We start from the raw sequence: 23,168 nt of genomic DNA on the forward strand, positions 1-23,168 counted from the left end.
AATCAGTTGGAATGTAGAATTGACCTATGCGCACTGGAACGTTTTCAAGAATTCCTACAGGATATTTGACGGAACGATCTGCTAGTTGCACAGACATTTTAGTTGGTCTTAATTCTCCCATTTCAAGTCTATTGCATATGGATAAAGGCATAACACTAATACCGGCTCCTAAATCGCATAAGGCTTTGTCAATGACAAATTTTCCTATGTGACAGGGTATAGAGAAACTGCCTGGGTCTTTAAGTTTATGAGGCATATTCTGGATTATAGCGCTACATTCAGCGGTGAGTGTAACGGTTTTGCTATCTTCAAGTTTCCTTTAATTAGAAAGAATTTCTTTTAAAAACTTGGCATATGAGGGCATCTGCGTAATAGCTTCTGTAAACGGAATTGTGATGTTTAATTGTTTTAGTAGGTCAACAAATTTTTTGAATTAGCCCGCATCTTTGGTTTTAATAAGCCTTTGAGGGTAAGGGATAGGCGGTTTATAAGGTGGTGGAGGTACATAAGGTTCCTTCTTTTCTACGGTTTCCTTGTTACTCTCTTCCTTTTCCTTAGGTTCACTTTTCTCCTCAGTTGACTTTTTAGAGTTTTGGTTTTCTATCCTTGGGTCAGACGGTCCTTCCACTTCCGTTCCACTTCTCAGTATAATTGCATGAGCGTGGCTTCTTGGGTTCGGTTGGGGTTGGCCAGGAAATGTACCAGTTGGGGCAGCAGTAGGCGCTTGTTGTTGAGCTACTTGTGAAATTTGCGTTTCCAGCATTTTGTTATGAGTAGCCAGGGCATCTACTTTACTTGCTAGTTGTTTAATTTGTTCGCCAGTGTGTACATTCTGGTTTAAGAAATCTTTATTGGTTTGCTGTTGAGAAGCTATAAAGTTTTCCATCATGATTTCCAAGTTGGATTTCCTAGGGGCGTTATTGTTAGGTGTAGATGGGATCGGCTTCTGATATCCCGGAGGTATAGCTGGGGCTTGATTTGGAGATTGTCCAGGTGCGTATAAAGCATTATTACTCTTATATGAAAAATTGGGATGATTCTTCCAATTTGAGTTATAGGTGTGCGAGTAGGGGCTTCCTTGAGCATAGTTTACTTGCTCCGCTTGGATTCCTGTTATGAGTTGACAATCTGCAGGAGTGTGACCTTGGATTCCACAGACTTCGCAACTCTGAGTTATGGCAACTACGGTTGCTGGAGGTGATACATTTAAACTTTCAATTTTCTGGACCAGAGCATCCACTTTTGCATTAACATGATCAAGGTTACTTATCTCGTACATGCCAGTTTTCGTTTGAGGTTTTTCTACCATTGTTTGTTCGCTTCCCCACTGATAGTGGTTTTGAGCCATGCTTTCGATAAGTTGGTAAGCGTCAGCATAAGGTTTGTTCATTAGTGCACCACCTGCGGCGACATCTATTGTTAACCTCGTGTTGTACAGGAGACTATTATAGAAGGTATGAATTACTAACCAGTCCTCTAAACCATGGTGTGGACAAAGTCTCATCATATCTTTGTATCTTTCCCATGCTTCGAAAAGAGACTCGTTATCTTTCTGTTTAAATCCATTTACCTGGGCTCTTAACATAGCTGTTTTGCTTGGCGGAAAATATCGAGCAAGAAAAACTTTCTTCAACTCGTTCCATGTGGTGACTGAGTTTGAAGGAAGAGATTGAAGCCATCTTCTAGCGCTATCTCTTAATGAGAAAGGAAAAAGACGAAGTCGAATTGCCTCTGAAGTGACACCATTAGCTTTAACAGTATCAGCGTATTGGACAAATACGGATAAATGAAGGTTTGGATCCTCGGTAGGATTTCCATAGAATTGGTTCTGTTGTACTGCCTGCAACAGTGAAGGTTTGAGTTCAAAGTTGTTTGCTTCGATTGCGGGTGGAGCAATACTTGAATACGGCTCATCTTGCGATGGAGCGGCGTAATCTCTAAGAGCACGAGCTAGTTCTGCCATCTCGGGTATCGAAGGGAAAATATTTTTGAAATCAGGAAGTTCAACAGGAGGGAGATTGTTTGCAGCACGATATTCCCGAATTCGTCGTAAGACTCGGAGATATAGTTCGATATCGTTGATTCGTAAGTAGAACGGTTCGCCTTGAGAGCGAGTGTGTGGCATACAAATCAACGAAAGAAAGAAAAGAGAAAGAAAAGCCTTAGTCTCTACAGTGTAACAGAAGAGTTACGATATCGACTAAATAAAAGTCCCCGACAACGGCGCCAAAAACTTGATCGCGACTTTATGAGTCGAATTTGGGGTACAAACTGCAAGTGCACAGTTCTATCGCGTAGTTTTAAAAGATATCGATCCCACAGGGACTTATGAATCGATATACCGCTATCTAAGGTTACTTCGTAAAGCTATGGCAGGTAATACTTTGATTGTTTGGGGGAAAAGCTAAAACTAAAATAAGATCTAAAATAAATATCTAATAAGCGGATATCGGTATGTAGTTCGTCGTAATTAGGGAATCAATTCTTTGTTGGTTTCTTGGTTTTAAAATAAATCTTTTCAGTTGACGCTATTGATTAAAAGTCTTATCTCAAACTCTCGCTCTGTTGAATAAACTATGATTTTATATTAACGTAGCTGTCACTTATAGTTAAGTCAAAAACCACTTTTTGAAAACAATAGGATCCGTAGAAACTCTTTTTAAGAAAACACTAATCGTTTAAACACCCTTATCTCAAACTCTCGCTCTGTTGACTTAGGTTATATAATTAAATTCAAATGCTTAACTCTCGTCCTCACATTCAATCTTTTAAAATACTTTTTGAAAAAGGTTAGAATTTAATTAACTCTAAAAATTGCTCTCGCCCTGATCTAGAATTAATGTCCAATTTACACTGTCCAGTCAAAAACTCAAACTCTCGCTCTATTGCTTTTGACTTCTTTATGTCTTTTACTTTCGTACAAAAACCTTGTTATTAAACCTGTAAATTGAGACCGTAAAAAGAGTGATTTTAATTTTAAACTTAATTAAACCAATTTGGTTTTGATTCCTTCATTCCGCTTACTCTACATACCGATACCTAAGTAAATCAGCCAGACATGCTAAACAGACTTAAATAATTATCATGCATGAACAGATTCATCTCAGGCAAATAATATAAATAAACAGTAAAATAGGGGCATATATAAATTCAAACAATAATTAAAGAACCTGAGAAATTAAATAGCAGTCTTGAACACTCCACCACATGTCGGTTGGATTTGTTCTTGAATTCTATAATCAGGCAGGAAAATAAAAGCGAAGGAATAAAAAAACTAGATTCTAACGTAAGGTTAGATCTGGTAAAAGGTACACAATAGTTTCCGATGTAGAAACTATTGTGCGAAAAAGAATTAATTAAATGCTAAAAAGGAAAATAGAAATTGCAAGGGAAACAAAATAAAAATCGTAAAAGCTATGCTGTAAAAAATGTGCTCGTACTGCTGGAAAAGAAAAAATCTGAAAAAGCGAAAACGGTAAAGAAATCTGGAAAAAGCTTCGAACCGAGAGCTTTCCAAAAAGCTACTATTTATACTGCTACTTGTGTAACTGCTTCCAAGGGTTTTCCGTGTACACGGTCTTTACGTTCCGAGGGTCAAGCGTGGAAGTAGCGTCAACGTGGTCTATTTCAACGTGGTCAGTTGCGTTCCTGGTGCCAAAAATATAGGGGAACGGTGTGACGTCCGTCACACCATGTGTGACGCTCGTCACAAGAGTGTGCAAAGCGTGACGCTCGTCACAGCCTTTGTGACGCTCGTCACAGCCTTTGTGACGCTCGTCACAGGCACAGCGCCTGTGCTTTTTGGGCTGGGCTTTGGCTTTTGATATTAGCTTCTTTTCATTCCTTTTTGCACCTCCTTTTCTTCCTTTTTTACTTGTGCTTCAAATAAACCACCTGACATAAATAGAAAGAAAATACCGCGTAATATCTAATAAAATGAAATAAATTGAAGTAAATAATAATATAATTTAATTAAATTTAGTCCTAGAATATGATACTATTTCATGTTATCGAACTCCCCCATACTTAGATCTTTGCTTGTCCTCAAGCAAAATACAGTATAGAACTTGTTTTAAAAATTTTAGCCAGATGAAATTTCGAAACACACATCAATTCTTACTAGGTTACATGTGAACCTTGTTTAGAAGTAACTTGGTTTTAATCTTGACATCAACAACCACCGTCACAACCTCAGATAACCTCACCTTATGCAAACCAGTTCGAGTAATGCCATTATAGCTATCCTAGTTCCTTTACTCTTATTTCACCCGTTTTCATTCTAGCGAAATCACATTAAGCCCTTTATCTTTTCGCGCACATAGTGGAGTAACCGGTTAGTGATTCTGATCCCCTTTTAGCTGAAAGTTCTGGTACATAAGTCGGATAACTTCGTTATTCAGTCCATTGCAAATTGTGGGGGATCGGACCGTAGTCCGCCCTACCAAGTTCAGTACCAGATACCTGCTGAACCAACTCATAATGGATCTTTCATATTATGCATTTGTATGATTTGCAACCTTTAGATTAAATGATCTGGTAAGGATCACCTAACTTAATTAGTGCATTTCCTGATATATATATATATTTTTTATGTTACTTTGGGACTCATTCACTTATATTCATCGGCTCTCCACGTAGTTTGCTATTAAGATGGTGCTGACTTCTCGTATAAACTACTCGGGGTTACTATAAAACTAAAAGTTCAAGGGATTGGTATAATAGGTACTTATCCTGATCTAACATGTTGAGGTTCTTAGAGCGTTGTTATGGTAATAATTTTTGTCTTGATTTCACTCAAGTTTTATAAAATAAGCGACTTTTATACTTATTGAGTGTGTTGAATTTTTGTTATGGCTCATGAAATTTTTTGAGGGAATAGATAATAGAAATTTTTCACGTTTGGGACTTAACTTAAAATAAATATATATTATAAGAATATTATTTATTTTATTATATATATATATATATATATATATATATATATATATATATATATATATATATATATATATATTTGTTTTATTTATTTTTTAAAATAAGGGAAATAACAATGAGAAGAAAGATACATACTTGAAAAAAAGGGAAGATAGAAAGAACACGGTTTTCCCCCCCATACTTAAATGAAACATTGTCCTCAATGTTTGAAGGAAAAAAAATGAATTACATAAAGAAAGGAAAAAAACTAAAGTTAAGGTTGCCTGCCGCCTCTTGTTCTTGGACCTGGTGATCTTTGACGTACTTCTAAGTTGTCGAACCTGCTAAGCAAATCAGTGAACCGCTGGTCGGTTATGGCATTCCTCTCTTCCTACTGTTGTTGCATTTGGCGCATCATTTGCATCATTTCGAGATTCTGTGCTTGCATACCATCAATAGCATCCATGATGTCGTCGTTGGTTGCAGGCCTTCTTCGTCGACGACGTCGGGAGGATGGGCCAGCTGCTGTATCGGAAGGGTTGAGCGGGACTGATTGTTGTGCAGGAGCGTTATCACCTTGCTCTATTTCTTTAAACTCGTCTGCAGACGGGTTTGTATGTGAAGGCTCGGTAGCTTCGGGAGCATTCAGATCATAGAGGTGGCGGTTGGGATTGGTGACATCGGTTAAGGCAATGTTGGGTAGAACAACGCTTGGGACTGCCTGGTTATTCACCATAAGGTAATATTTTCCGCCTACTCTGTTCTTTATTAGGAGGCTGGACCGACAGTAGCCTATATCCATAAAGAGGGGAGGTAAAGATTCTAAAGTTTGGAGTCGGTCCCCTAGGTTTAAGCCAAGTGCTATGGTGGTGATTAATCCACCAATTACAAAAGGTTGATGGCCTCTAGCACATAAGGTGCGGATATGATGAAATAGGAAGGAGGCGGCGTTTACCTTAGCATTCGGTTCGAAGACGCATTCGAGGAAGAATAGTTCCTTTGCGTTGACCTTGCTGTTGTTCGGTCTTCCAAAAACTGTGTTTTGTAGGATGCGGATGAAGTACCGGATAGTTGGGTTATGTATATGGGAAACAAGGAGCTCTTCCCAGTTGTTGGCATCTACACCGGATATTTTCCTAAAGAGGTCGAAAGCAGCAACTGTGCTCCAGTTTAGGTTTGGAGGGATTCTGGGGTAGACTGGACCTTCTATGGGGAATTGTAGCATGGTACTCAATTGGTTTTGGGATAGGGAGTACTCGGTATTGAACATACGGAAGGTTGCGGTACCGGTTAAGAATTCGTCCTCACCGGTGGGAGTGTTGTACGCATATGAACTTAAGAATTCTAAGGTTAGGGATGGGTAGGTGGGTTGATTATGCGTGCATAGAAAGGTTAGATCGGCAAGGCGGAGCATCCACTCGATACCTTGAAGTAATCCTAATTGTTGTAAACAAGTTGAATCAGGATACCTGGTAGAAGTGACACCTCGTTGTTGAAAGTGCTCGAATTGCTCCCTTTGATAATTATCATCTTCGGATCGGAAGATGATATTTCCGAAATTTTGATTTCCCGCCATACTGATGAATGAGTTGGAAGAAGTAATTAGGAAAGAAAAGAAATATATTTGATTGTAAAGGATAGTTGTGATGTAGGAAGAAAGGTATGGTGGGTATTTATAGGAAAAATTTTGAAGTTGGAAAGGGAGTGGTTGAAAAGTAAATAAATGTGGGTAAATGTGAATAAATGGGGAAGGTAAAAAGGTGTATGGTTGTAACGTTCGTCTCCAACGGTCTTTGTAACGTTAACATGGCGTTACGCTCGTTACAGGAGCATGACGGGCGTCACAAGCACTTTGTGTGACGTCCGTGATAGAATGTGTGACGCTCGTCACACAGTCTTTTTGGCAAGGTTCTGCTAGCATTCTTCAGAATAACTTTGGTAATTTATTTTTTTATTATTTTTTATTTTGTTTTGCTTCAGATTATTTTATTTTGCTATTTAATTTTCCTGCATGCTATTCTACTTTGTATAATAGTGCATAAATGTATTATATTGTTAATAATTTATGTAGGCAGCAACAGTAGAGAGCATTTTTTTTTTGATAAATATTGCATAATTCATAATAAAATAGGATAATTCAATAGCTTCATAAAATAATCATAATGTAACAATGGAGAAAAACAAAAATGCGAAAGAGAAACAAATACGAACATAATTTGAAATAACATTAAATAATAAAACTAACTAAAACTAGATAACTAAGAAAAACGGCTTCTATCCATCTGCATGATCTCTGGCCGGAGGAGCAAAGGAGTTAACACGGTATAGTAACTCGTGAAATTGATTTGTCATACTGTTCATGTATCCCAGAAATTCGTGTCTCAAGCTAGTGAACTCTTCTCTGAGGGCGTCTTGTTCTGACATCAAAGCTTCAATGGCAGTGTTATAATCAGTTTCGGGCATATGATGTCTAAGGTCGGGTATTGCCGATTCTTCGGTCTGAACAGGTTGAGGAGGAGGATCAATATCATAATAACCAGATGGTGTCTGAGGGTCTGATTCAGCATAAGGAATCAGGTCATCACAAATCTCATAGTCCTGGATGGATTCAGTGGATCTAGCAGGAGAGGGGGTTTCGTTCAGATTGTAGAGCCAGTTATTACGGTTATGAACACTAGTCCTAGGATCGGGCATGGTGAATAGGCAAAGAACTTGGTTATTAATTATAAGCTCAAACTCCTCAGATCCTAGGTTTGCTATAAACATAGTGTTGAAGAGGAAGGGTATACTCATAGTAGTAATGCCACAAAAAGGGCTTAAGTCAAGCATAGGCTGACGTAATCCGATAGCATTACCAATCATGGTTATCAAACCACCTATTCGAATTGGTTCTCGTTCATCTTGGATAAGGTGGTCTAAATTTACCAACAAAAAAGTGGCATCGTTTACTGGACGGTTCTGGGAAGCACAAAATATGATGAAGAGTTCATCACGTGAAACTGTGGTACTGTTTGGCTTCTTCCCAAATAAGGTGTGGGTCAGGATCTTATGGAAATAACGGAAGGCCGGGTTATGTATGTTTCCAGAGAGAAACTCATGTTCCTCGGGATCGTCATTTCCAGTCAAGTTACCCCAAAAGTGTTCAAGTTCTCTATATTCAAAAAGTTCTTCTTGGCTCACTGTGAATGTGTCAAAGGATGTAGGGAAACCTAAAAGGTTGGTAAAGTCTTGAATATTAAATTGATACTCCATGTTAAACATTCTGAACTGGATGAAACCTCTGCTTATTCCTTTTCCATGGCTGGGTAGATAGATCAGAGAGCTAAGGAATTCTAGAGTCAGTCTCCGGTAAGTGACAAATTGTCTACGGATAGGAGCGGTTTCCCACCCTATCTGACTCAGCAAATACAGGACACTTTGTCTTAGTCCAAGGGTAGTCATTGCCCAGTCATCAGCATACAGACTAGGTAGCATCTCTCTCGTGGCTAGTTCCTCAAACTTTTGTTTCTGAGCTGTTCCTCTGAATTTGATACCCATACGATCAATTTGTCCCATCGGGTTAGTGTTAGCTAGAGAAAAGAAAAACAAGAGTTTTAGTCAGGATTTGGCCAAATGCCGAAAGAAGAAGAGAAAAGTTTTTAATAAATTAAAATAAATTAAGAATGAATACTAGACAATAATTAAAAGAATAATTAAGGAAGAAATAGAAAAATAATAATAGAAGAAAATAATAAAATATTTGTGGGTTGTCTCCCACTAAGCGCTTTGTTTAATGTCGCAAGCTCGACATAAAAACTATCAATTATAATCTATAAGTTCTTGAGGCATTTCGTCTAAGTGCAAGACTTGCGAATCTTCAGTGTTTTCTGCATAGTGATAATGTTTTAGACGTTGCCCGTTTACGGTAAATGGTTCCATAGATTTGCCTTTAATTTCTACTGCTCCACTGGGAAAAACATTGGTGATTTGAAAAGGACCTGACCATCTAGATCATAGTTTTCCCGGGAATAACTTTAGTCTGGAGTTAAATAAAAGGACTGTATCGCCTTGTTTGAAGATTTTCCTTGATATACGCTTGTCATGCCATTGTTTTGTTCTTTCTTTGTAGATTTTGGCATTTTCGTAAGCGTCTCTTCTGAGTTCCTCTAATTCGCTTATATCAAGGATTCTCTTTTCGCCGGCGGCTTTATAGTTTAAATTTAGATTTTTAATAGCCCAATAGGCTTTATGTTCTAATTCTACCGGGAGGTGACAGGATTTTCCATAAATTAGCTTAAATGGGGTTGTCCCTATGGGAGTTTTGTAAGCAGTTCGGTAAGCCCATAAAGCTTATGGTAATTTTAATGACCAGTCTTTCCTTGAAGTGGCGACTGTTTTCTCTAGTATCTGTTTGATTTCTCTGTTAGACACTTCCACTTGCCCACTGGTTTGAGGGTGGTAAGGTGTCGCTACTCTATGTCTTACGCCATACTTAAGCAGTAGTTTTTCGAGTACCTTGGATATGAAATGCGATCCACCATCACTGACTACTATTCTTGGGACACCAAACCTTGGAAATATTATATTCTTAAAGAGTCTAGTTACTACTCGTGTGTCGTTTGTTGGAGAAGCTATAGCTTCAATCCATTTCGATACGTAGTCAACTGCCACGAGTATGTATTTGTTACCGAAAGAGGATGGAAAAGGTCCCATGAAGTCTATTCCCCACACGTCGAAAATCTCTACTTCCAAAATGCCCTTTTGTGGCATCTCGTCACGTCTAGATATGTTTCCTGTGCGTTGACATCGGTCACATTTCTTAATAGCTGCATGTACATCCTTCCATATATTTGGCCAATAGAAACCGACTTGTAGGATTTTAGAGCAGGTCTTGGATGTACTTGCGTGTCCACCATAAGGAGCGGAGTGACAGTGTTGGATTATATTTTCTACCTCTTCTTCGGGTATACACCGACGGAAAATACCATCGGGGCCTCTTTTAAAAAGTAAGGGGTCATCCCAGTAATAGTGTTTTATGTCATAGAAGAATCGTTTCTTCTGTTGGTAGGATAAGGTAGGTGGAACTATTCCGGCAGCTAAATAATTGACGAGGTCAGCGTACCACGGTGTAACAGATATAGCTAAAGTGGTTTCTACCTGTTTATCAGCGTTATTTTCTTCCAAAGTAGCTATAAGTTTATCGTACGAGAAATCATCGTTGATCGATGTTCTTTCCGGTTCAAGGTTCTCAAGTCTAGAGAGGTGATCTGCTACTACGTTTTCAGTTCCTTTCTTGTCTTTGATTTCCAAATCGAACTCTTGTAGCCAAAGGATCCACCTTAGGAGTCTAGGTTTAGCATCCTTTTTTGTTAAGAGGTATTTGATAGCAGCGTGGTCAGTGTAGATGATTATTTTGGCTCCGACCAAGTAAGAATGAAATTTATCTAGCGCAAACACTACTGCTAGAAGTTCTTTCTCGGTTGTGGCGTAATTCATTTGTGCTTCATCTAGAGTTCTACTTGCGTAATATATAACATGAAGCTTTTTATCCTTTCGTTGTCCCAAAACAGCACCTACAACGTAATCACTAGCATCACACATTATTTCGAATGGTTCATTCCAATCTGGTGTCTGCATTATGGGTGCGGAGATCAGTGCTTGTTTAAGCGTTTGAAATGCTTCTAAACATTTATTGTCGAATATGAATTCAGCATCTTTCATTAATAACCCGGTTAAAGGTTTAGTTATTTTAGAGAAGTCTTTAATGAATCGTCGGTAGAAACCGGCATGTCCTAAGAAGCTTTGTACTTCTCTCACAGTTTTCGGGGGTTGAAGATTTTCGATTACCTCTATTTTAGCTTTGTCTACTTCAATTCCTCTGTTCGAGATGATGTGTCCTAAAACAATTCCTTCTTGTACCATAAAGTGACATTTTTCCCAATTAAGTACTAGGTTTACTTTTACACATCGCTCTAGAACTCTCTCTAGGTTTTCAAGACATTCTTCAAAGCTTTGTCCGCATACGGAAAAGTCATCCATAAATACTTCCATGATGTTTTCTAGAAAATCGGAGAATATTGCCATCATGCACCTTTGGAAAGTTGCAGGAGCGTTACACAAGCCAAACGGTATTCGTCTATAAGCGAAGGTACCAAAAGGGCACGTGAACGTTGTCTTTTCTTGGTCATCAGGGTGAATTGGTATTTGAAAGAAACCTGAGTAACCGTCTGGATAGCAGAAATGAGAGTGTTTTGCTAATCGTTCTAACATCTGGTCAATGAATGGTAAAGGGAAATGATCTTTTCGGGTTGCTTTGTTTAGTTTCCTATAGTCAATGCACATTCTCCATCCCGATTCGATTCGTTTGGTTATAGTTTCTCCTTTCTCATTTTCAATGACTGTTACACCTCCTTTCTTTGGTACTACGTGTACAGGACTAACCCATTTGCTATCAGATATAGGATATATGATACCTGCCTCTAATAACTTGGTTATTTCCTTCTTCACTACCTCACTCAGGATCGGGTTTAGTCTCCTCTGGTGTTCCCTAGAAGTTTTACAGTCTTCTTCTAGCATGATGCGGTGCATACAAATAGAGGGACTTATTCCTTTAAGATCGGTGATGTTGTAACCTAGTGCGGTTGGATATTTTCTTAAGATATGCAGGAGTTTTTCTGTTTCGAGTCTTCCTAGGTCAGCATTAACTATCACTGGTCGTTCAAGCTCTAAGTCTAGGAATTCATATCTCAGATTCTTGGGAAGTGTTTTCAGGTCTAAGGTTGGTTTCTTAAGGCATTGCGTAGGGTCCGGTGTTATTGCTAAACATTGGTTAAGTTTGTCTTCTACAAGATAGTCAGATGATTTGTCTTTTTCTAACTCCGTTTCTTTTATGCATTCATCGATGATATCCATGAAGTAACATGTATCTTCTATTGCAGGTGCTTTCAAAAATTGGGAAAGAATGAACTCAATTTTCTCTTCTCCTACTTCAAAAGTGAGTCGTCCTCGTTTCACGTCTATGATTGCACCCGCAGTTGCTAAGAACGGTCTTCCTAGTATAATGGGTGTAACTTCATCTTCTCTAATATCCATAATTATAAAATCTGTTGGAATGTAGAATTGACCTATGCGCACTGGAACGTTTTCAAGAATTCCTACAGGATATTTGACGGAACGATCTGCTAGTTGCACAGACATTTTAGTTGGTTGTAATTCTCCCATTTCAAGTCTCTTGCATATGGATAAAGGCATAACACTAATACCGGCTCTTAAATCGCATAAGGCTTTGTCAATGACAAATTTTCCTATGTGACAGGGTATAGAGAAACTACCTGGGTCTTTAAGTTTAGGAGGCATATTCTGGATTATAGCGCTACATTCAGCGGTGAGTGTAACGGTTTTGCTATCTTCAAGTTTCCTTTTATTAGAAAGAATTTCTTTTAAAAACTTAGCATATGAGGGCATCTGCGTAATAGCTTCTGTAAACGGAATTGTGACGTTTAATTGTTTTAGTAGGTCAACAAATTTTTTGAATTGGCCCGCATCTTTGGTTTTAATAAGCCTTTGAGGGTAAGGGATAGGCGGTTTATAAGGTGGTGGAGGTACATAAGGTTCCTTCTTTTCTACGGTTTCCTTGTTACTCTCTTCCTTTTCCTTAGGTTCACTTTCCTCCTCAGTTGACTTTTTAGAGTTTTGGTTTTCTATCCTTGGGTCAGACGGTCCTTCCACTTCCGTTCCACTTCTCAGTATAATTGCATGAGCGTGGCTTCTTGGGTTAGGTTGGGGTTGGCCAGGAAATGTACCAGTTGGGGCAGCAGTAGGCGCTTGTTGTTGAGCTACTTGTGAAATTTGCGTTTCCAGCATTTTGTTAATAGTAGCCAGGGCATCTACTTTACTTGCTAGTTGTTTAATTTGTTCGCCAGTGTGTACATTCTGGTTTAAGAAATCTTTATTGGTTTGCTGTTGAGAAGCTATAAAGTTTTCCATCATGATTTCCAAGTTGGATTTCCTAGGGGCGTTATTGTTAGGTGTAGATGGGATCGGCTTCTGATATCCCGGAGGTATAACTGGGGCTTGATTTGGAGATTGTCCAGGTGCGTATAAAGCATTATTACTCTTATATGAAAAATTGGGATGATTCTTCCAATTTGAGTTATAGGTGTGCGAGTAGAGGCTTCCTTGAGCATAGTTTACTTGCTCCGCTTGGATTCCTGTTAGGAGTTGACAATCTGCAGGAGTGTGACCTTGGATTCCACAGACTTCGCAATTCTGAGTTATGGCAACTACGGTTGCTGGAGGTGATACATTTAAACTTTCAATTTTCTGGACCAGAGCATCCACTTTTGCATTAACATGATCAAGGTTACTTATCTCGTACATGCCAGTTTTCGTTTGAGGTTTTTCTACCATTGTTTGTTCGCTTCCCCACTGATAGTGGTTTTGAGCCATGCTTTCGATAAGTTGGTAAGCGTCAGCATAAGGTTTGTTCATTAGTGCACCACCTGCGGCGGCATCTATTGTTAACCTCGTGTTGTACAGGACACAATTATAGAAGGTATGAATTACTAACCAGTCCTCTAAACCATGGTGTGGACAAAGTCTCATCATGTCTTTGTATCTTTCCCATGCTTCGAAAAGAGACTCGTTATCTTTCTGTTTAAATCCATTTATCTGGGCTCTTAACATAGCTGTTTTGCTTGGCGGAAAATATCGAGCAAGAAAAACTTTCTTCAACTCGTTCCATGTGGTGACTGAGTTTAAAGGAAGAGATTGAAGCCATCTTCTAGCGCTATCTCTTAATGAGAAAGGAAAAAGACGAAGTCGAATTGCCTCTGAAGTGACACCATTAGCTTTAACAGTATCAGCGTATTGGACAAATACGGATAAATGAAGGTTTGGATCCTCGGTAGGATTTCCAGAGAATTGGTTCTGTTGTACTGCCTGCAACAGTGAAGGTTTGAGTTCAAAGTTGTTTGCTTCGATTGCGGGTGGAGCAATACTTGAATGCGGCTCATCTTGTGATGGAGCGGCGTAATCTCTAAGAGCACGAGCTAGTTCTGCCATCTCGGGTATCGAAGGGAAAATATTTTTGAAATCAGGAAGTTCAACAGGAGGGAGATTGTTTGCAGCACGATATTCCCGAATTCGTCGTAAGACTCAGAGATATAGTTCGATATCGTTGATTCGTAAGTAGAACGGTTCGCCTTGAGAGCGAGTGTGTGGCATACAAATCAACGAAAGAAAGAAAAGAGAAAGAAAAGCCTTAGTCTCTACAGCGTAACAGAAGAGTTACGATATCGACTAAATAAAAGTCCCCGGCAACGGCGCCAAAAATTAGGCCGCGACTTTATGAGTCGAATTTGAGGTACAAACTGCAAGTGCACAGTTCTATCGCGTAGTTTTAAAAGATATCGATCCCACAGGGACTTATGAATCGATATACCGCTATCTAAGGTTACTTCGTAAAGCTAAGGCAGGTAATACTTTGATTGTTTGGGGGAAAAGCTAAAACTAAAATAAGATCTAAAATAAATATCTAATAAGCGGATATCGGTATGTAGTTCGTCGTAATTAGGGAATCAATTCTTTGTTGGTTTCTTGGTTTTAAAATAAATCTTTTCAGTTGACGCTATTGATTAAAAGTCTTATCTCAAACTCTCGCTCTGTTGAATAAACCATGATTTTATATTAACGTAGCTGTCACTTATAGTTAAGTCAAAAACCACTTTTTGAAAACAATAGGATCCGTAGAAACTCTTTTTAAGAAAACACTAATCGTTTAAACACCCTTATCTCAAACTCTCGCTCTGTTGACTTAGGTTATATAATTAAATTCAAATGCTTAACTCTCGTCCTCACATTCAATCTTTAAAAATACTTTTTGAAAAAGGTTAGAATTTAATTAACTCTAAAAATTGCTCTCGCACTGATCTAGAATTAATGTCCAATTTACACTGTCCAGTCAAAAACTCAAACTCTCGCTCTATTGCTTTTGACTTCTTTATGTCTTTTACTTTCGTACAAAAACCTTGTTATTAAACCTGTAAATTGAGACCGTAAAAAGAGTGATTTTAATTTTAAACTTAATTAAACCAATTTGGTTTTGATTCCTTCATTCCGCTTACTCTACATACCGATACCTAAGTAAATCAGCCAGACATGCTAAACAGACTTAAATAATTATCATGCATGAACAGATTCATCTCAGGCAAATAATATAAATAAACAGTAAAATAGGGCATATATAAATTCAAACAATAATTAAAGAACCTGAGAAATTTAATAGCAGTCTTGAACACTCCACCACAGGTCGGTTGGATTTGTTCTTGAATTCTTCAATCAGGCAGGAAAATAAAAGCGAAGGAATAAAAAAACTAGATTCTAACGTAAGGTTAGATCCGGTAAAAGGTACACAATAGTTTCCGATGTAGAAACTATTGTGCGAAAAAGAATTAATTAAATGCTAAAAAGGAAAATAGAAATTGCAAGGGAAACAAAATAAAAATCGTAAAAGCTATGCTGTAAAAAATGTGCTCGTACTGCTGGAAAAGAAAAAATCTGAAAAAGCGAAAACGGTAAAGAAATCTAGAAAAAGCTTCGAACCGAGAGCTTTCCAAAAAGCTACTATTTATACTGCTACTTGTGTAACTGCTTCCAAGGGTTTTCCGTGTACACGGTCTTTACGTTCCGAGGGTCAAGCGTGGAAGTAGCTTCAACGTGGTCTGTTTCAACGTGGTCAGTTGCGTTCCTGGTGCCAAAAATATAGGGGAACGGTGTGACGTCCGTCACACCATGTGTGACTCTCGTCACAGGAGTGTGCAAACGGCATCTATTGTTACGCTGCTCCACCATGTTTGTTTCAGACTGTCAAACACATCTCGATTGTTAATTCAATATGATTGATCAACACGTCATTGCTTCACCATACTAATGTCGGATCAAGAAGCAAACGACCATTGATCGCTCAAAGGAAAACAATCATCGAGGGTTTGAATGAACGAAACAAGAACACTATATCATATATAATGTATTTTGCATCAGGGTTACATATATCACATATATGTAACTTGATCGATCTCAATTTAACCTTTGATTCATTCTGTCTTTAATCATATTATTACAGAACAAAAAAACAAATATCAGATTCATGGTTTCGTAAGTGACTCTGATACCACTGAAGGAGAATAGCCATCCAAGGCGCAGCGGAATTTAAAAATTTCTCCATTTAGTGATCCTTACCAATGGGCATGATCAGTGATAGAATCGTTACCTCTTGTGGCGATTCAAACCTTTGGTGCAGATCTCTGATAATGATCAAAACCTTTGATACAGATCCACGGGGCGATCACGAACGTTGAACGATGACAACGTCTCTACTCAGTCCACACGAACGGATTCCTTCAATCGCAGTGCTAGCTGTTATGAATGAAGGCTTTGAGTGAGAGAAAGAGGGAAACAAAATTCCAAGTCTCTACTTGAATTTCTGTCTGAGTGGAGTGAAGTGACAATGCTTCTACCCAAGGGGTTCTATTTATAGAACCACTTGTGTGGGCTTCAAGCTAAAAAGCCCACTTAAGTGTATTTTGCCCCATATCTTATAATATGCCCAAAATCACTTAAGTATTTGGTACCTTACCATATTTCGTCTCCCACTTAAGTGCACCGTACCTTACGGTGTTCCTTAGTTACTCTATCTCTCATCAATCCGTCCTTTGTGTGTGACCCTATAGGTTTTCGCGGCGTTGGCAATTATATTAAATCACGCATTTAACATAATAAACAGTGAGCGGTATCTAGCAACACATCACTGCTACCCAAGTCACGAAAATGTCATGTGATCTCACAAAACCTCCTGTGATAATAATTATGTCACTACGCCAAAAATGACTTTTAACAGCGCATCTTAGACAGCGCTTTTAAAAGAAAGCGCTGTCTAAGGTTAAAATTAAAATAAAACACGGAAAATGTTCCAAAAGAATAATGAAAGCGCTGTCTAAGGGGGGGTCTTAGACAGCGCTTTCTAAAAGCGCTGTCTAAGACCCCCCTTAGACAGCGCTTTTAGAAAGCACTTTTAAATATAGACCTTAGTCAGCGCTTTTGATAAAGCGCTGTCTAAAGTCTGAATTAATTGAATAACATTTTCCAGTTAAAAAGGCCGGTTGTCTGAATTAATGAATTTTCCAATTCAAAGTAACTAATAAATAAATAAAATTATATAAAAAGGCAAAGTATTAAACAAAAACGTTATCAATCCAAAATATCCATTCCATCCATTGCATCTTCCAACTCCACTGCGGCGTTGAAACTTCAAGCATGGAACAAGGAAAGCAGCAGCAAAGAACGATGGCGTTGTCGTTGTCGTCCAAGGGTTTACCGCACCAAATTCAAAACCCAATCACCCAAATTCAAACACGCTTTAAAAACATCGAAAACGGTGTCAAGCTTTGGCTCTCCAAACAGTCTATGGCCGTTGAAGCCGCCGTCGTTGCCACCACCAGCGCCGCTCAAGGCGCTGTTATGGGTGCCTGCATGGGTACTTTCACCAGCAACGCTCCCGCTGCTTTCGCTCCACCTCCTAACGCGACTCTCAGCCCTCAAGCCATGGCTTCTCTTAAACAAGCACAGGTTGAGTCCTTTTTCACTGTCTTACAGTAATTCGATACCCTAATTTGAAAAGTTAGGGTTTCTCGCTTTTGATAAATGATAATTTTTATTTGATTTGTTTATTATAGGCTCTTGCTGGAGGTCCTTTGATTCAGGCTCGGAACTTTGCTGTTATGACTGGAGTGAATGCTGGTATTTCTTGTGTTTTGAAAAGATTAAGAGGAAAGGAAGATGTTCAATCCAGGTGAAATTTTATAACCTAATCTTCATGCCCTAAATTATATATCGTTCTGTCCAATCATTAACCCTAGAATATTTGTACTATATGGATAAGTAATGAAAAAATAGATGTGTAATTCCACTAGTTTTAATTGGATCTTGGGTTTCTTTTGCTATAATTTTGAGAATTGTGGTTTAGTTGAATCTCTGGAAATAATTTTCTTCATATAGGTTGTCTTGAGAAAACAGTATTTGATTTATCTTAAGTGAAAATTAAATAGAAAAGAAAATGCAATGAGTTTGGATGTATGAGTTTGGAAAAAATTGCTCCTGTTTAGTTGTCGTTCAAAATTCATTGCATCATTAATTATTAGTTTGTCAATAATGCCCTTAACTATTTATTACTGAGAGAGAAATCAATGAAATGAGATGATATAGTTAAGGGTATCATAGGAAAAACAAATAATTCCATTAAAAGTAACAAAATTTATTGATTGTCCTAGTATGTCTAAATAATCTTTAAACAACAACTTAAAAGGAATGGAGGGAGTATTAGAAGTTGTATGGGTTGGCAGTGCACTCATGGAGTAAGCCAAAGCTATATAATGTTGTCATCCTGCTTTCAGTTGGTGTCACATTATAGTCATTTGGTTTTAATAGGATTACACCATGTTCCATTTGGACCAACCTCCCAAATAAAAGAGAAAAGTCGGAGAGAAAGAAAGGGACAGTGTCTCTTCTTTGTGCCTGCTAATTATGCTTTTTATTGTGTGGGCTGTGGATTTGTAGTCCAAGACCATAACCTGCATTTGACTGCAGGTGATAGAAGCACAGGTTGACATGCCTATTGTGGGTGCAATAGCTTTACATGTATCTCTTCTTACATTTACTCTCCGTGTTCATCCAGACCGACTTGATTATGTGGATCTAGTACTGGTATGTTATTTTTCAAACATCACTGACAACATCTTCTTGATCTGCTATTTTCATATGATATTGTGTGGATAGCATTTTCATTTAGTAGCTAAACTGCCTCTTTTCTGAAATTAATGCAGGGATCATGTGTCAAGAAGCTGTCTGGAAAACCAAAGCTTGATGACAGTAGAGCAACAAAGCAAGTTGTTGCACTGTTAAGCGCCCCACTTGATAAATACAATGATGTTGTGACTGCACTGACACTTTCTAATTATCCTCATGTAATGGATCATCTTGATAACGTGACAAATAAAGTCATGGCTCTGGTTATAATCCAAAGCATTATGAAGAATAACACTTACATATCCACTGCTGATAAGGTACATTACATTACCTTGCTGTTGGTTAATCATAACAATTTTATCTCTATGTAACAATACTCTATGTAACAATTATATCTGTGTATTTCTCTAATAAGCATATTATTTGCTCAACCTTGACCCAATTTTAATACTTTTTTTTATCTTACCCATAGATCGACGAGGAAGATTTCAGTGAGGAACAAAATTCTGTTGCTCGCCTCATAAACATGCTTCATAATAATGACCCTGAGGAAATGTTCAAGGTAAATACAAGTGTATTAAGAGTCTTATTGAGTTCTCAGGTGTTTCTCTATCAACTCCTACACCTAACTTGTGGCCCACTTACGAACTTTTTGACGACATTATTCTTATTTCTGACGGTCAAATTGTTTACCAAGGACCACGCGAACATGTTCTCGACTTTTTTGAATTTGTTGGTTTCAAATGTCCTGAGAGAAAAGGTGCAGCTGACTTTCTTCAAGAAGTAAGTCAAAGTTTAACTGAGTTCGGCTCTCAGTCTCTTAGAACCGGATCGAATCGGGTTGAACCATGTTCAGTCTTTTTCGTTTTATTAGTCATCCGTATAACCGATTTCTTTTTGCAGGTAACTTCAAAGAAGGATCAAGAACAGTATTGGTTCCACAGAGAAAAACCATACAGATTTGTAACAGTTACTCAATTCGCCGAGACATTTCAATCATACCATGTTGGAAGGAAAATAGGAGACAAGCTCGCAATTCCATTCGACAAGTCTAAGAATCATCCAGCAGCATTAACCACTGAAAAGTATGGTGTTAACAAGAAGGAACTACTAAAAGCTAACTTCTCAAGAGAGTATTTGCTCATGATATCATATAATGGAACTCCATATTAATGTTTCTTTCGATTTCGTTGGCGATGATATTATGATGCAGAGGATATCAAAAGCTGGTGGATTTGGGGTTACTGGATTTCACCTTTGATGTATGGACAAAATGCTATAATGGTGAATGAATTCCTCGGAGATAGTTGGAACCATGTAATTTCTTAAACTTGCAACTTTAGAACTTTTAGTTAACTCGCAGGCCTAATTCGTTTTCTCATTGATTGTAGTTTACACCAAATTCGAATAAAACACTAGGAATTCAAGTTTTGGAATCTCGCGGATTCTTCACAGACGCATATTGGTATTGGATAGGGGTTGGTGCATTAGTAGGATTTATGTTTCTTTATAACATTATATTCACCGTGGCTCTCACGCATCTCAATCGTGAGTATCTATCTTCATATTTGGTTATTTAAATTTCTTATGTTAGTGAAAATATTTCATTAACAAAGATGAATGATTTTTACAGCATTTGATAAGGCACAAGCAACTATAAATGAAGAATCAGAAGACAGCACAACAAATGGCACACACCAAGAAGTTGAATTACCGCGTATAGGTGATCTATTGTTATCATACCACTTGTGAAAACGCAACTCATAATGTCTTTAGAACCTTAACAAACTTGCAGTTGTTATGCAGCAAGTTCAGGAGAATCCTCTAGCCGCAGACAGAAAAGAGGAATGGTTCTTCCTTTCGAACCACATTCGAGAGGAATGGCTTCGCTTACCAGCCGAAGTTGATTACAATACAAGAAAGGTTCGTATTTAAAGCTTGGGACACTTTGCGATTTTCTTTTATACTTGATTCATTAATCGAGATATCTGATAAATGGTTGTAGATGTTCATTGAGGAAGTAATGGAACTAGTGGAGCTCAATCCATTGAGAAACTCTTTGGTTGGTTTGCCTGGCGTGAACGGTCTTTCAACCGAACAACGTAAGAGGCTAACTATAGCAGTTGAGTTAGTTGCCAACCCTTCCATAATTTTCATGGATGAGCCTACATCTGGTTTAGATGCTAGAGCTGCTGCAATTGTTATGCGAACCGTTAGAAACACAGTTGACACAGGAAGAACAGTTGTTTGCACCATTCATCAACCAAGTATCGACATATTCGAAGCTTTTGACGAGGTAAGAAATGATTTCGATAAAAAAAACAAGTGTTTTCTGATTCTTCATCTTCTGGACTTGAAAATTGAAATGACATATCTTATCATACATATATGATTTCTTTTAGTTATTCCTGATGAAGCGCGGAGGACAAGAAGTATACGTTGGGCCGTTGGGTCGTCATTCGAGTCAACTGATCAAGTATTTTGAGAGCATTGAAGGGGTTAGTAAAATCAAAGATGGCTATAATCCAGCAACATGGATGTTGGAAGTTACGAGTTCGGCGCAAGAACTTACTTTAGGTGTTGATTTTAATGATACATACAAAAACTCTGAGTTGTTTAGGAGAAACAAGCAACTTATAGAAGAATTAGGCAAACCTGCTTATGGTTCAAAGGATCTTCATTTCTCCACCCAATACTCACAGTCATTTTCGGTCCAATGCTTGGCTTGCTTATGGAAACAACATTGGTCGTATTGGCGCAATCCGCCATATACTGCTGTGAGGTTCTTCTTCACTACTTTCATAGGCTTGATGTTTGGAACAATATTCTGGGATCTTGGCAGGAAATAGTAAGTGAAACTTCAATTATTAATCTGTTTTTCTTTCCAAGTTGAACAAATTCTAACCTCTTTTGTTGATTTTCAGCTCAAATAGACAAGATCTGTTTAATGCGTTCGGTTCGATGTATACTGCTGTTCTCTTCCTTGGGGTCCAGAATTCATCGGCTGTACAACCCGTGGGCATGTCCTGTGGCTTGGACTATATATGGATTGATAGCATCACAATTTGGAGATATAAACATCATGATGGAATCAGAAAATGAAACAGTTCAAGAATTCATAACAAGTTACTTTGGTATCAAGCATGATTTCATAGGTGTTTGTGCAGCTGTTGTTGTTGGGACAGGAGTGCTCTTTGCATGTATTTTTGCTGTCTCAATCAAACTCTTCAACTTCCAAAGACGGTAGATTAGGCGCCAATTTTGATGGATTCTCTTCACTTTCAAATTTTTGTACATGATTACTATGTATATTTATACTCTTCTCGTTCATTTTAAATATTATCTAACGGAGAATTTTTAATATAATCCTTATCGATGTTTCTGAATATTTTTAAAATGTATGAACGATTATTTATCTTAAAAAATTGACGTCAAATATAATATTTATTAGTTTTTTTGTGTGCTTATTTTCAAAATAATGTAACATAAAATAGTAAAAATAACTAAGATAAAATTTTCGTATACCTTAGACAGCGCTTTTGTAAAAAGTGCTGTCTAAGTGGGGGATTAGAAAGCGCTTTAGGCAAAAGCGCTGTCTAAGGGGGGGGCTTAGACAGCGCTTTTTGAAAAGCGCTGTCTAAGGTATACCTAAAAAAATTAAAATAGGAGGGTCTTAGAAAGCGCTTTTGGCCAAAGCGCTGTCTAAGGGGGTGGGGCTTAGACAGCGCTTTTCAAAAGCGCTGTCTAAGGTATACCTAAAAAATTTAAAATAAGAGGGTCTTATAAAGCGCTTTTGGCCAAAGCGCTGTCTAAGGGGGGGGCTTAGACAGCGCTTTTAAGATTTAAAAAAGCGCTGTCTAAACCTTTAGCAGCGGAGGTTTAGACAGCGCTTTAAAGCGCTGTCTAAGGCTAAAAAAAGCGCTGTCTAAGGTCTTGTTTGTTGTAGTGTGTGTATAATTACCCCTTTGCCCTTATGTCTATATTGAACACAAGGTATAGACCGTGTCACCCTTGTCCAGTTCAATATTGGGCCCATAGACATTTATCCTGTTACGCAGGATTGGCAAATTCCATCTAGGACACTTATGTCCCTCAGCATGCTTTGTGGAGTACCCATCAACTGTCTTTATGGTTATCCAGTTACGGACAATGTTGGATCAACAATAAAGCACTCGACTCTACATCTAGGATCCATAGTGGTTTCAGGTCGAAGAGTGGTATACACTATTATCACCATGAGAATAACTTATGACACTTTACATAACTTTCTATATAGTCTTCTCATAGCGGGTCAATCTGGTATAAATATTACTCCTAATATTCATACCTATGTTTAAGACTTGATAACTCTTTATCCATGATCCATGAGAAGTGATCATCAGTCTACAAACATAATAGTCTTAATGCTTTAATGTTATCCCACTTCACACTAAAGCTCGACTACGGATACTTTAAGAATAATGCCCTTATGTTTA

At 38.1% G+C, this 23,168-nt stretch overlaps 2 protein-coding genes, 1 non-coding gene and 1 pseudogene across 3 annotated transcripts; all 4 read left to right on the forward strand.

The window, feature by feature from the left end:
- Positions 1 to 1,478: 1,478 nt before the first annotated feature.
- On the forward strand, positions 1,479 to 1,578 carry LOC127088712 (uncharacterized; annotated as a pseudogene).
- An 11,893-nt stretch (positions 1,579 to 13,471) lies between these two features.
- LOC127088650 (small nucleolar RNA R71) lies at positions 13,472 to 13,578 on the forward strand. Its single transcript, XR_007790477.1, has one exon. It is a non-coding gene; the product is annotated as a small nucleolar RNA R71 (small nucleolar RNA).
- A 3,568-nt stretch (positions 13,579 to 17,146) lies between these two features.
- Positions 17,147 to 17,744, forward strand: LOC127086343 (chloroplastic import inner membrane translocase subunit HP30-2). The gene is made up of 2 exons (XM_051027103.1): positions 17,147 to 17,517; positions 17,625 to 17,744. The coding sequence occupies exons 1-2, from the start codon at positions 17,206 to 17,208 to the stop codon at positions 17,742 to 17,744; spliced, it is 432 nt and encodes a 143-aa protein (XP_050883060.1). The 5' UTR covers positions 17,147 to 17,205.
- Positions 17,745 to 18,555: 811 nt separating this feature from the next.
- LOC127082021 (pleiotropic drug resistance protein 1) lies at positions 18,556 to 22,053 on the forward strand. Its single transcript, XM_051022242.1, has 12 exons — positions 18,556 to 18,651; positions 18,771 to 19,010; positions 19,166 to 19,184; positions 19,244 to 19,476; positions 19,597 to 19,858; positions 19,907 to 20,010; positions 20,085 to 20,241; positions 20,327 to 20,416; positions 20,489 to 20,616; positions 20,699 to 20,989; positions 21,096 to 21,541; positions 21,618 to 22,053. The coding sequence occupies exons 1-12, from the start codon at positions 18,556 to 18,558 to the stop codon at positions 21,793 to 21,795; spliced, it is 2,244 nt and encodes a 747-aa protein (XP_050878199.1). The 3' UTR covers positions 21,796 to 22,053.
- Positions 22,054 to 23,168: the final 1,115 nt, after the last annotated feature.

Source organism: Lathyrus oleraceus, chromosome 5 (assembly GCF_024323335.1).
Source record: "Lathyrus oleraceus cultivar Zhongwan6 chromosome 5, CAAS_Psat_ZW6_1.0, whole genome shotgun sequence".
Classification (NCBI taxonomy): Eukaryota; Viridiplantae; Streptophyta; class Magnoliopsida; order Fabales; family Fabaceae; genus Lathyrus; species Lathyrus oleraceus.